General features: G+C 51.5%; 1 protein-coding gene across 1 annotated transcript in view; it reads left to right on the forward strand.

Annotated features, from left to right (window-relative positions):
* SLC5A10 (solute carrier family 5 member 10) overlaps positions 1 to 12,643 on the forward strand; it is a 49,847-nt gene extending 37,204 nt beyond the window's left edge. The window contains exons 10-15 of the mRNA XM_058157170.1: positions 1,770 to 1,877; positions 2,010 to 2,160; positions 8,853 to 9,021; positions 9,525 to 9,740; positions 10,743 to 10,839; positions 11,276 to 12,643. Of these exons, the coding sequence (XP_058013153.1) occupies positions 1,770 to 1,877; positions 2,010 to 2,160; positions 8,853 to 9,021; positions 9,525 to 9,740; positions 10,743 to 10,839; positions 11,276 to 11,451 (917 nt within the window). The 3' untranslated portion in view covers positions 11,452 to 12,643. The remainder of the gene's footprint in view (positions 1 to 1,769; positions 1,878 to 2,009; positions 2,161 to 8,852; positions 9,022 to 9,524; positions 9,741 to 10,742; positions 10,840 to 11,275) is intronic.
* Positions 12,644 to 12,816: the final 173 nt, after the last annotated feature.

The raw sequence follows: 12,816 nt of genomic DNA on the forward strand, positions 1-12,816 counted from the left end.
CCCGCCTTCTGACGGTCCCGGTTCCTGCCTGTCCCACGCGGGGCTCTCGCGGTGCCAAAACCGGCCCAGCTTCGGAGGGGAGGCAGGAAACTGACTCACCGCCCCTCTCGGAGCTCTGCTCTTCCTCGTCAGGCCAGGCCAGGCTGGGGTTCATGGACCTAGGCAGAGGCTGGCCGGGCAGCTGGTCAGACTTTGGCTTTCCGAGCGCAAAAGGCAGCCGGCGTTTTTTCCAAAGTCGGGCAAAGTTTCCATTCCTTCTTTGCAAACAGCAGGAGGGGCTTGATGGATCTCCCGAGGATCCACCAAGCTTGGGGGGGGGGTAGCGGGGGGAGGGAAGAGTCGCAGCCCCCTGGAATGCCCAGGAAGGAAGGGAGGGAGGGAGGGAGAGGCGGCCTTTCTCACGTTGGTTCTGCCCTCTTCTTTACACGGGTGCGTTCCAGGTCGCTTCAGTGAAAGGTTGCTGTCTCGGGGCACTGAGGAACTCCGTCTTTTCTATCGTCCCCCCCCACCTTAATTTGGAGCAGCGTCCCCCAGAGACACGCGTGTCAGCCTCCATCCTGGGGTTCCCCAAAACACCCCGACGTTGCTTCCAAGCCTGGCCTTCACCTTTGGTTTGCGCTGTTTTGTGCTTGGGTTGTTTGTTTGTTTTCAATCCGGGCTGTGTTGTTTCATTTGGTTTGTGTTTTAATTGTTTTAATTGCTGTTATATTTGCTATGCAGCTGGAATGGGCAGCTCGATTAAAGGCGGATGAGGGTTGCAATAAGAAAATCACCCTCAGCCAATTGCAAAAGGCAGTTTTGCTTCTTTCAAGGAGACCTTGAATGTTATTAAACAACAACATCTACCTGTTCAGAATCCTTGGGAAGGCCTTGATAGGTGGAGAGAAGGACCAGCTCCAGTCTAAACATCTGGCTGTGCAACCCACAATAACAACACTGGGATTTGGGTTGCAGTTTCCCTGGGGAAGCTGGGGCCACATTTTCTGTCTCCCCTTCCTTTCTTTTGCAGATACCCTCTCACCCACCTTCTCCGTCTAGGGCAGGAGGGCAAGCGCATTGCTCGGGATGGGTTCTGACCATCACTGGTGCTCAGTGCTTATGGTGTTGTGTGTGTGTGTGTGTGTGTGTGTGTGTGCCTGTGCCTGTGGCCCTTCTTGCAATGTGTGCAGGAGGCTGGGGAAGGTTTCTTGGTGTGATATCCATGGCTGTGTTTGGCTCCTACGGAAGTTGCTGTTCTCGCCTTGAATGTCTAATATAATAATCCCTAATGAGGCCCCATTAGTATTATGAGTTGGGCTAGTTAATTATCAGGCGGAGTCTGGGAGCTCCTTATTTTTAGACGAAATAATTTCGTGAAAAGCCTTTGAGAATTATGTCTTACTTCATCAGATCCCGTGGCCATTCCGCAGATCTAATGAAGCCAGATGTAGTTTGTTTGTTTATTTATTCATAGACCTAGGCTTAAAAAAACACTCAGCTCCCACAGATACTGGGTGCTTTACATAAGAAAAAAGCCATAACAAGAGAGAAAGAAGAAAGAAAGAAAGGAAGGAAGGAAGGAAGAAAAAAAGAAAAAGAAAGAAAGAAAGAAATTATATGTATCCGAAGAGATTGTATAATATGACAGAACAAAATACCAGAAAGGGACTCTGGATCCGATGCCATCAATTTTGGCCCCTGGGTCAAAGCAGGGGAGTCTTTCCCAAGGGGGCAGCCTATGGCTGGAGGCCCAGTAAGTTGAGGGTCCCTTGTGTTTGTGTGGATTTCAGATGCTGTTGGATGTGTTGATCCGGAACAATGCGCTCAAGTCTGTGGAACAGAAGTTGGATGTGCCAACATCGCCTATCCCAAATTGGTGATGGAACTGATGCCCAGCGGTAGGTGGAGACCAGATGGTGTCACTTGCCTTTATAGAGGCGACTTCACACTGCAGGTGGCCTTCCTCTCCTTCTTCTCCTTCCCAAATGTAGTGGTTGCATTGAACACCTGACTTTTCCACAACCTCCCAGGTCTACGGGGCTTAATGGTGGCGGTGATGATGGCTGCCCTCATGTCGTCCCTGACGTCCATCTTCAACAGCAGCAGTGCCCTCTTCACCATGGACATCTGGAGGAAGGTCCGGCAGGAGGCCAGTGAGAAGGAGCTGCTGCTGGTTGGAAGGTGAGGGCGATGTGGTATTGGTGGATTTTGCTCAGGCCATCAGAGGAATCCACAATCCTATGAAGCCCCCTGTCCCATATTTTGTAGCTAAACCAGCACTGCCCACTTTAGACCTGAAACTTTTGCAGAAGTTTGGTAGAATTTCAATGGAGGTAGGTTTGTCTACAACAGCCCAGTGAGGGCTGAGCAAGCCAGATATATCCATGAATGTCGGCTAGCTTTCGGATGGAGAAAACGGGAAACTGAGATCAGAAACGAGGGATCCAATTCATCTCCAGCTTGGCACATCTGGGGTTTGTCCCTGGGATCGTATTGAAGAGGGAAGTTGAAGAGTCAAAGGCAACCTTGATGGGATGCTGAAGAGACAAACCATGTTTCAGTTACCTTATCAAAACTGGTTTTTAAAATCTGGGGCCAAAGCAACAGCAGTTCAGCCTATTGTCATTGGCCAAAATGTAGAGGTATGAATGTACTTCTTCCAAAAGCATATTAGATGCACGCTTGGAAAGATGGTGGGATTTCCAGTCTGTAGGGAAGGCACCACATTGGGCCAAACTATTTTAGCTTCACTCCCAGGTCAGAATTCTTCTCCTCTTCCGGTTCTTCTCCTGGGTAATTTTCCAGTCTCGCCCGCCACTCAGTTTCTCTTCCTGTAAAATGGGCTCAACAATCTCAGCAGCATCTGCTGACTTCAGCAATTGTTTCATTGTTTATGCGACACAGCGAGAGCTCGAGTGATGATTGTCTGAATTACACACCGATCTTCATCACGATTAATCACCGAGCGATGCCCCATTTTGTCGGCCTGTTTGGCAAGCAGGGATGGATTGAGGAAGAGAAGCCGCCAACGTTGTGGCTCTCAGCCCCTGAACTCATCGCCCTGCAAAATTTCAAACCCTCTGTGTGTGTGTGTGTGTGTGTGTGCGCGCGCGTGTGTGTGCACTAGTTCTATGTTTCCAGGTATTATTGGGTTTCTTTAAAAAAGTTTATAAGTTTCTGTTGGATTGATTGGCGGAAGTGCTGTGTTCACTCTAAGTGATTACTCTTCATTGTGACCCTATAAACCTGATTTATGGACCATCTCAGGCTACATGAATTGGACAATGCAGGGTGACAAAATAGCAGAATAATTGAGTTGGAAGGGACCTTGGAGGTCTTCTAGTCCAACCCCCTGCTCAAGCAGGAGACCCTACACCATTCCGGACAAATGGCTGTCCAGTCTCTTTTTAAAAACTTCCAGTGATGGAGCAGCCAAGATTTCTGGAGGCAAGGAGTTCCATTGGTTAATTGTTCTCACTCTCAGGAAATTTCTCCTTTGAACTCACTGTAAGCTCTCTTTACCAGTAATATTGTGAGATCTCCTAGATTTCTTGTATTTATCTCAACCACAAGCTGCCCTTTTAAGAATGGCTAGTCCTTGGCTTACGACAACAACTGGGCCCAGAATTTCCATTGCTAAGCAAGGAGGTTGTTCAGTGAATCATGCCTGATTTTACGACCTTTTTGCCTATGCTTGTTAAGCGAATCCCTGGGGCTGTTGAGTGAGTCATGCAGTCATTAAGCAAATCCAGCTTTCCCCCACTGACTCTGCTTGCCGGAAGTCTGCTAGGAAAAGTGCAAAGATTGCCGTCACGTGACCCCTGATGCTACGACCGTCATAAGCGCAAGCCTGACCATGAGCCACTTTTTTCAGGGCTGTTGCAGCTTTGAACGGTCGCTAAGCGAATGCTTGTGAGTAGAAGATTCCCTGTGAGCCGTGAAGATTGTTCAGGTTAAGCAGGAAAATGGGGTGCAGATATTTTGAATTAAAGCCAGCTCCCTGTTTCAGGGTTTCTGCAGGAGGCCTGCTTTCCCCACTGGCCCGAGGGGTACAGTCCTGCTGGTTGACTTTCCCCTCCTCGGGCAGCTGATCTGCGCAGGGCACGTCTGGCCTGGCATGATTTGCAGGGCAAACAGTCCCATCGCTCGAGCAAGCGAGCGAGTGGCAGCGGGTTGGACTCTCCCCAGCAGAGCCGGATCGCGTTGGGCAAGGTGTGCCCCTCCGCGACTTAATTGTTTTCCTCTTTTGTCTCTTTGCGGCTCATCGCTTCGCTTGTGATGTGCGGAGAGGGCCCGAGATGCCAGCTGGGCGCAACCGGGCAGAAAAAGAAAGCTGCGGGAGAGGGCCACGCCCCAGCTTTAGACGAATTCCTGGGGGGTTTCACAATGTTGAACCGGGCAGGGGGAAGGGCCAAGGCGGCCTGGGGGCTGCTGAGCTTCCTCTCTGCTGGTGGAGACGGAGGCAAGGGGGGGAGGGGAGTTGAGGAGGGGCCCCTCCGCCTCTCACAGAGGCTCCGGCAGAGGGATCAGGAGTCTAAGTGGCACCTCTGGCATCTCGCTTGATCCTTCTGGGAAACCTGGTGATTTCCCTGCAGGAAGGCATCACAGGATGGCTCAAGAGAGAGAGAGAGAGAGAGACTGATGGGTTGAGCAAAAGCAAAAATTATATCACCAATTATTGTGTTTATTGTGTTAACTACCGGCTGGGTTTGAAATATTTGCAAGGAGTTCTCGACTTGCATCCATTTAGGGACCCTTCGAAGTTACAACGGCACTGAAAAAAGTGACTTAGGACTGGTCCTCGCATTTACGACCGTTATAGCATCCCCGTGGTCATGTGGTCAAAATTTGGGCGCTGGGAAACTGGCATGTATTATGACGGTTGCTGCATCCTGACGTGATCGCCATGAGTCGTCCTTCCAGCTGAAATCAATGGGAGAAGTCAGAGTCGCTTAGTGACTATGTGATTCACTTAACAACTGCGGCGGTTTGCTGAACAACCGTTGTTGAAAAAAGGTCATAAAACGAGGCGCGACTCATGGAACCGTCCCCTTGCATGGCAGTGGCGGTCATACGTTGAGAACAGCCTGTATTCTTCCTCTTTGGAATCCAAAGGCCTGACAAACCCCATCGCCCCCAGTGGGAGTGGCAGGGGAAGGTGGGGAAAGCTGCTCCGCTTGGCTTCTGTATCCAGGGAGGAGTGGCTGCTTTTCAGGGGGTGAGGCTGAAAGTGCCAGGTGGGGACCGAGTTCCCGGTTGCCATGGGGAAGAAGCAAACAGCCCGACTTGGGAAAACAGGGATCCTGTCTCGGCAGGCCTCCTCCTCGCCAGGTAACCCAAAAACTCCGCTTCTCCTTATAAGGATGCGACGTCTCTTCCTTCTCTTTTGTCTACAAGATCAATATCCTTGCGTCATCTGCCCCCTCGGGGAGTGGCCCACAAGAAGCCAAAGGGAGCAGGGAGGGAGTCGGTCATTCCAGGACTGGATCCATGGCAGGACCAGGACTCTGCGGCCACGGGTGGCCGGTCCGTTCAGTCTCCTGCGGGAGGGAAGCTGGGCTGCTTGAAGTGGGGCTGGTGAAGAGCAGCTCTGGCCCTGAAGGAGGAACCTTTGGGGTGAAGCATCTCTGCCACCCCGTTGCTTCTGCTGGGACCCCCCCCAGTCCGAGGGAGGGGCATTATTAGCCATCGGAAGCCTCCCTGCTTAGAATGGATTGGCGGTCCTGGGGGCTGTAGACCTGAGTGCTTAGACACCAGATGGTGCCTTCTCAAGGGTGGGGATGCTGGTGATCCACCTACCTGTGGCTCTCTCCCCATGCTGAACCACAGCCCCCTGCACCCCTAGCCCCCCCCCCAGCATTGTGGAATCCATCCTTCTTTGGGGTGAACCTCCAGGTGTTCCAACATGCGGTGATGACCTCAGACCAGGGGTGAAATCCAGCAGGTCCTAACAGTTTCTGGAGAACTGGTAGCAGAGAACCGGTAAAGACCACCTCTGGCTGGCCCCAGAGTGGGGTGGGAATGGAGATTTTGCAATATCCTTCCCCTGCCACGCCCACCAAGCCACACCACACACACCAAGCCACGCCCACAGAACCAGTAGTAAAAAAAATGGGATGTCACCCCTGCCTCAGACGTCTTCCTCTCTTTGCCTGCCTGCCTCCCTGGGCCTGGAGAAACTCCTTGTTTTTAATGCTGATTGAGAAATACCTGCAGTGGGCAGAACTGGGCCACTGCCCTGGTTTGGCTTTGAAAGAAGCGGGCGGGTGTGATCTTGACTCACCCAAAGGCTCCGAGATGGATGGGCAGTGATGGCACAGCTCCTTTCTCCAGGGCTTGGCGGCCATTTGAGGACAGCCCTGCGGAGTTGGCTAATCTAGTGGGCCAATTAAAAAGCCTGCTTGGCGCTTTCTCATCCTATGCTTGGAACGGTAATAATCAGAATTATTAAGCTGTCAAACCTTCAAGAAGGTTCTCCACCCAGCACTGTCCAGGTGTGCTGGACTGCAAACGCTCACCTGCCAATTAGCCTCCTTTGTTTCTAAACGTTTGTACCAAAATTTCTCAATCTTAGCAGCTTTTAAGACTGTGGACTTCAGCTCCCCAGAATTCCCCATGGCTGGCTGGAGGGAATTCTGGGAGTTGGAAGTTCACGCGTCTTAAAGTAGAGAAAGGCTGGTTTATACCTTCTTTGGTCTTCCAGAAAAGTTTACATCCAGACATTTAAATGTCTGGAAAGTTTAAATTTTAAAAAGTTAATTGCCTAATTGCTTCCTGAATTGGGGAAAGCATTTCTGCCTACTGTGGCCATTCCTGGCCCTAAAGGTGCTTTCCATAGAACAACAGGAAGCTGCCAAGGTGACTATTCAAAATTAGGTAACAAAGACATTTATGTTGGCACTAACGATGTGCATTTCTCCTTTACCTGCCTCGCCCTGCCATCGTTTCCCTTTTTGCCGTTCCTAAAATTTCGTGCCGGGCTTTGGCGCTGAAGCCCTTTCCCTGAAATGCTGATTTTTCAAGGTCAGGTTGAAAAGACAAGAGTCGACTTTACATCTCTGCTGCATTTTCCTTCCTTAGTAATCTTCCTTCTTTTCGCCAGGAGAGCTATCAGAATAAGGGGATGCTTTAATTAAGATCTGATTGGCTTTTTTGGCCCGAGGTATAAATAAAGCGTTATCGTAACAATGTGCCTGGACTTGTTTGCTTTTTCTTCTATTTGTCATGGTTTTTCTCAGTGCTGATGGTGGGTTGCGAGGATTTGTGGGTTTTGCACGGTGTGGGTGGAATGCCTTAACCTCTTTTTCTTTGGTGGCTTCCCAGAATTTGGTGGACCTCCTGGTGGGGATGAGAAGCCACGAGACACCGTTCCTGGCTGGGGTGCGGTTGAGTGATGTCTTCAAAGGTGTTAATAAGCTTTACATTTGAATTCCTTCCGCAGTGACTCTCATGCCGTAACGCTTGGGAGAAGCAGGTGACACAGTCACTTCCGAATTTGGGTGCCATGAGTGGGTTCGGTTAGGGTTGCCCCTGAAATCCAGAGTGAGTCAGCTGAGTTTCCACCAGCTTGCAAAATCCGGTTGCAAGGGGACCTGGGTGTGTCAACCCTCTGAGGTAGTCCAGACGGGGAAACCGACATCATGAAGGCTACCTTGATTGGAAGGACGGAGGAACCGAACATTGCAAGGCTGAAAGTGCTTCCTTTCCCCCTCCCCCGCCCTTTGCTTTTCCTTCTCAGACAACTTGGGAGAGTCATTTCTGAGACACTTTCTCAAATTGCATTTCTGGGTTGGATTCAGATTTGTTTTTATCAGGTGGTTCTCTGGGCTGTCTGTCCAGCTGACTCTCACAGCCCTTCCCATTTCCTTCCTGGAACGGACGTCAGATGTTCAGGGTTGGTTGGGTCCTGTCCAGGGGCGGATTGCCTAATCTGGTAGAAAATAATCCCTGCCCCCGCCCCATCCCAACTGAGCCACTGGATCATCAGAGGGTTTTTTTTTACTTTTAAAAGCATTTTTTCTTCAGCCAAAAAAATGCTTTTAAAAGTAAAAAAAAAGCCTCTGATGATTGTGCAGCTCAGCTGGGATCATCAGAGGCTTTTAAAAGTATTTTTTTACAACCTCTTTGGCCCAAGAGGTTGTAGAAAAAATGCTTTTTTAAAAAAAAGTTGGCCATATCCACCCAGTCACATTACCCCCTCCCACCAAGCCACGCCCACAGAACCAGTAGTAACAAATTTTACATTTCACCCCTGGTCCTGTCCCTTATTTAGCCATTCAAGATCATCCTTGATTGTGCAGAATTTTTACGTGAAATCTTAAGGAAATAGAAACCTTAAAATAAGTGAACACTTTCGTGAAGCTGGAGTATTGCTCGGTGGCATTCAAGTGTTATTTGAGTTGGGGGAAACCTTTGTAATCAGGAAGGTGGAGAGAGGAAGGAAGAAAAAGGGAGAAAGAAGAAGGAAAGGAAAGGAGAAGGAAGCAATGAAGAAGGAGAAAGCAGAAGGAAAGAGAAGGAAGAAAAGGGAGGAAGGACGAGAAGGAAAGAGAAAAAGAAGGAATAAAAGAAGGGAGAAAAGAGAAGGAAAGAGAAGGAAGGGAGAGAAAAGGAGAAGAAGAAAGGAGAAGGAAGAAGGGAAGGAGAAAAGGAGGAGAAGGATGTTTACTGCAGTCAATGATCATCCCAGGAACAAAAATGATCCTCAACAGAGACACTGGACCCCACAATCTTTTCTGGCAGATCGGGCAGAATCCCTGGAGAAGCCCACCTGCGAGGATCCTGCTGTGATCCCCCTTTTTGTAGCCCCCCAGGGTGATTCTGGAGGGGCGATGGGAAGGGCAAAGTGATCGGTGTCTTTGCTGCTTTTGCAGGGTGGTGACCGTCGTCCTGGTGGCGGTGAGTGTGGCGTGGCTGCCCATCCTGCAGAGCTCCAACAGTGGTCAACTCTACATCTACATTCAGTCGGTCACCAGCTACCTGGCCCCTCCCGTCACTGCTGTCTTTCTCCTGGCTGTGTTTTGGAAGAGAGCCAATGAGCAGGTGACTTCGTGTGTGTGTGTGCCTGTGTGTGCCTTCAACAGTGCTAAGCCTCTGGCTGCCCCAAGAGTGCTCGGAGAGGCGAACCCAATCCATGTAGCAATTTGCACACCTGGCCAGTGTACAAAACCATCAGCCCCAGTTCAGCAAAGCCTTGTGATGAGTTGGGTGGTGGTTATGGGAGGCTGGACTTGGAGAGGATGGTGGCCGTGTTTGGCTCACCTGGATTTAGAGCGAAAGGTGCATGAACCCCAATGAATGGCTCTTCCCAGAGCCTTGGTTGGGGAATGCTGGCTGGGGAATTCTGGGAGCTGAAGTCCACAAGGCTTAACATTGCTGAAGTGGGACGCCCCTAGTCTAGACCGGAGGTCTCCAACCATGGCAACTTTAAGACCTGTGGGCTTCAACTCCCAGCTTCACTGGCTGAGGAATTCTGGAAGTTGAAGTCCATAGGTCTTAAAAGTTGCCAAGGTTGGAGTCTAGAAGGTGTTGGTTTTCTTGTGCAGGGGGCCTTTTGGGGCCTGATGGTGGGGCTGGCAGTGGGGCTGAGCCGGATGATCTTGGAGTTTGCCTACCCCGTCCCCCGCTGTGGCGTCCTGGACCATCGGCCTTCGTTTATGAGGGACCTGCATTACCTCCACGTCGCTCCCCTGCTGTGTCTCCTGACTGTAGGCATCGTGGTGGGCATCAGCTGCCTGACGCCAGCCCCGTCTGAAGCCCAGGTTGGTACAGAAAAGTGGGACGACGGAGCCCGTGGAGGTCAAGAAAGCTGGGGGTATCTGTGGAGCCTGAGGGCCAAATATTCTCCCTTTCCAAACGGGTTCTGAGGGCCAGGAAGGACTGAGTTAGTGGCAGAGCATTTGGGGGCAGGGAGGAAACTTGGGGGCTACGTCTGGCCCCACCGCTTGGAGGGGGAGAGGCAAGCTTGAACTCCAGGCTGGATCCATGCCTGATGCTCCTTCAGCAGCTGACTCAGAGAAGGGCTTGGTTGTGTCTCCGGCTGAGCCGAAGCCACAACTGAGAAGCAAGAGGCAGGCTGGGGACGCTGAGCTTCAGAGCCTCCGACCGGCCACACCACGGCTGAGTCTGATGGGTGAGCCGGCCCTGCATTCCTGCGCTGGCAGGAGGGAGACGGAGGCGAACTGCCCCTCCCAAGAGTGAGTCCGCCCCCCCCCTTTCCCCGCCTTCGAAACCACCACCTCCCCAAACCATGCGGCCTTTTGCCCAGAGGAGTTCTGGGAAAGAGCATGTCCTGGAATCCGGTCTGGGTCCTCCCTTGGGAACCAGCATGGTTTTCGGGTCTGGGGTCTGGGGGCTTTTCTGCTCAACAGGAGAGGCAGGCTGGGCTTCTGTCTCTTGGCTTTGGGGAGGAAAAATAGGAGTACGTGGAAGAGGCTATCAGAAAGATGGAAACTGACCCCTTCCCCCAAAACAGCCCTCCTCTTATTGCCCCAGGCAAAATCTAGCCTACAAGTTGGAAAGGAAAGGAGAGGAGAGGAGAGGAGAGGAGAGGAGAGGAGAGGAGAGGAGAGGAGAGGAAGTAAATGGATGAAGAAGGCAAGGAAAGGGGAGGGGAAAGGGGAGGGGAGGGGAAGGGTGAGGAGAGGAAGTAATAAAGGATGAAGAAGGCAGAGAGAGAGAGGGAAAGAAAGGGAAGGGAAGGGAAGGATCCATATTTTATCAGATTCCACAATTCTATTTTTCTGTTTTGGAAACCATTGCAGATAAAGGATGTGACTTGGTGGACCCGACGGTCCCTGGAGGTGCCTTCATCTGCCCATCTCTCCGGACCCCCTTCCCTGCCTGGCACGGAGAAAGACGGTGGGTCTCTGGGGCAGGGGCCAAACTTCTCTTTGCATCCTAGAGTTGATGCCAAACCAGGCAAACAAAGTAGGAGCAGCAGTGGACTGGGACTCAGCCTCCCAGGGACAGAAAGTGACTATCTTTCACTTTGGGGGAGGGAGGGCAGCCAAAGGCCATCCAGCCCCCGCCAGGGCTGAAGGAGGGGAAAGAGAGAGACAGAAACACCTACTTGTGCCAGGCGTGGCAGAGTAATGAAATGGCCTTGGTTTGCAAACACGTGTTTCCCAGTCCATGGCAAGCAGGAGGCAGACCTCTTGACCGTTCTCCTTGGCATTCCCACTCTAAGGTAGACTGCTACTGCATATGGAGGTTAGGTGGCCATTAGGTCTGGGGAGAGTGCCGTCTCTGGGCACCCTAATTTTTATTGTAGGCTTCTCCATTCTCTCCCTGCCAGCTGCCCCAGGAATCCTCCAGGCGGGGTCCTTCTGCACCGAGAGGGACGCTGAAGGTGCCCCAGGGAAGGGTGGCCAGAGCAAGCAGAGGGCAGCTGGCTTCTGGTCCCGGGTCTGCTCTGCCAACGCCGTGATCCTCATCTGCATCAACGTCTTTTTCTACGCTTACTTCGCTTGAAAGGGTTTTTTTGGGGGGTGGGGGGGCAAGAAGGGTGAGATCAAAGGAAGGGACTTCAAAGGGGATTTGTGGGAGCTTTTCAACAGATTTCAGCCGTGGGGTTCTTGGCAAAGCAAAGGGGCTTTTGGAAAAAGGATCTGGGGGAGGGATAGGGAACATTTCTCCGAAGGGGTTTAAATGGAGAACTTTATTTCACGAAGAGATTTTTTTTTTCTAGGAATAAAAGAAATGACTTGGGGGGCAGGAGAGAGTTCTGAGCAGCAAGGAGTTTGTAAATCCTGGTTGCCACTTTGCCCGCAGAGAAGATAAAACCCAATAAATCACTTTTTTGGAACTTGTGTCCCTGGCAGAGAAGAGCAGCTTAGGGAGATGAGAGCTGCCATCCCATCTCCTTGGAGGGCCCCTGGGGTGGTCTGAGGGCCACTTAGAGGCTGTATGGTGGCCGGTCCCCAGCAAGGGAGTCCCACCAGGTGGAAAAGAGCTTCCAGCCCGACACAGCCCTGCCTGAGAAGCTTTGGGAGCACCTCTGCAGGGCGCTGAGCAAACACCTGACTTAGGGCAGGTCTCATAAAGATTAGGAGGGCAGCAGAAGGTCAAGGAGGGGACCGGTGGACTTCCTGACCTGCTGGATGGTTTTTGGCGCCTTCATTCCTTGCACTTGGCAGCTGACCAAGAGGACTGTGCAGCAGAGGGAGCTGGACTGGGCAGCAAAACGCCAAGGAAAGGCTTAGAAAGAGAAAGAAAGAAGCAGGAGGGAAATTCCCCCATCTGCTTCCTGAGTCCAGAGGTCCACTGGTGGGAATCATTTTGGCATCCGTAGGATCACTTTTGAGGATCTCTGCCAAGGTATGAGATCAAAACTCAGCAAGTCACCCAGAATATGTCTGAAGATTGGCAGAAAATCTTCTGCAGCAGTCAGGAGGGGCTCTAAGACCAGGGCAACCGGGTGGGGTGGGTGGCATCCAGAGCAGTGTCTCTCAACCTCGGCCACTCTAAGACTTCAACTCCCAGAGTTCCCCAGCCAGCATGCTTCACATGGTATCTCTAGGCGGGACCTCTCCACTGGAAGTTTGCGCTCCACGTGTTTTGTCAAGGGATGCTGGGAACTGTAGTTCTTTTCCCCTACAAATATGGGGTGATGGAAACTTGTGACGAATTGTCTCCACACCAGCCCCAGTGGATCAGATCCACCCCCCCCCCGTAGGTCATTCCAGCGCCTCAATTCAGAAAAGGCTTCCAGCTCTTTGAAAGCATCAGATGACAGTAAAAGCATCAGGTGGCTGGACCACAAGGCAGTTTTGAACAAGGGCTGACTTCGGACGGTGCTTTGATTGCAGTTTTACTTCTAGAAATATATTGTTGTAT

The sequence above is a fragment of the Ahaetulla prasina genome, chromosome 14 (assembly GCF_028640845.1).
Source record: "Ahaetulla prasina isolate Xishuangbanna chromosome 14, ASM2864084v1, whole genome shotgun sequence".
Lineage (NCBI taxonomy): Eukaryota > Metazoa > Chordata > Lepidosauria > Squamata > Colubridae > Ahaetulla > Ahaetulla prasina.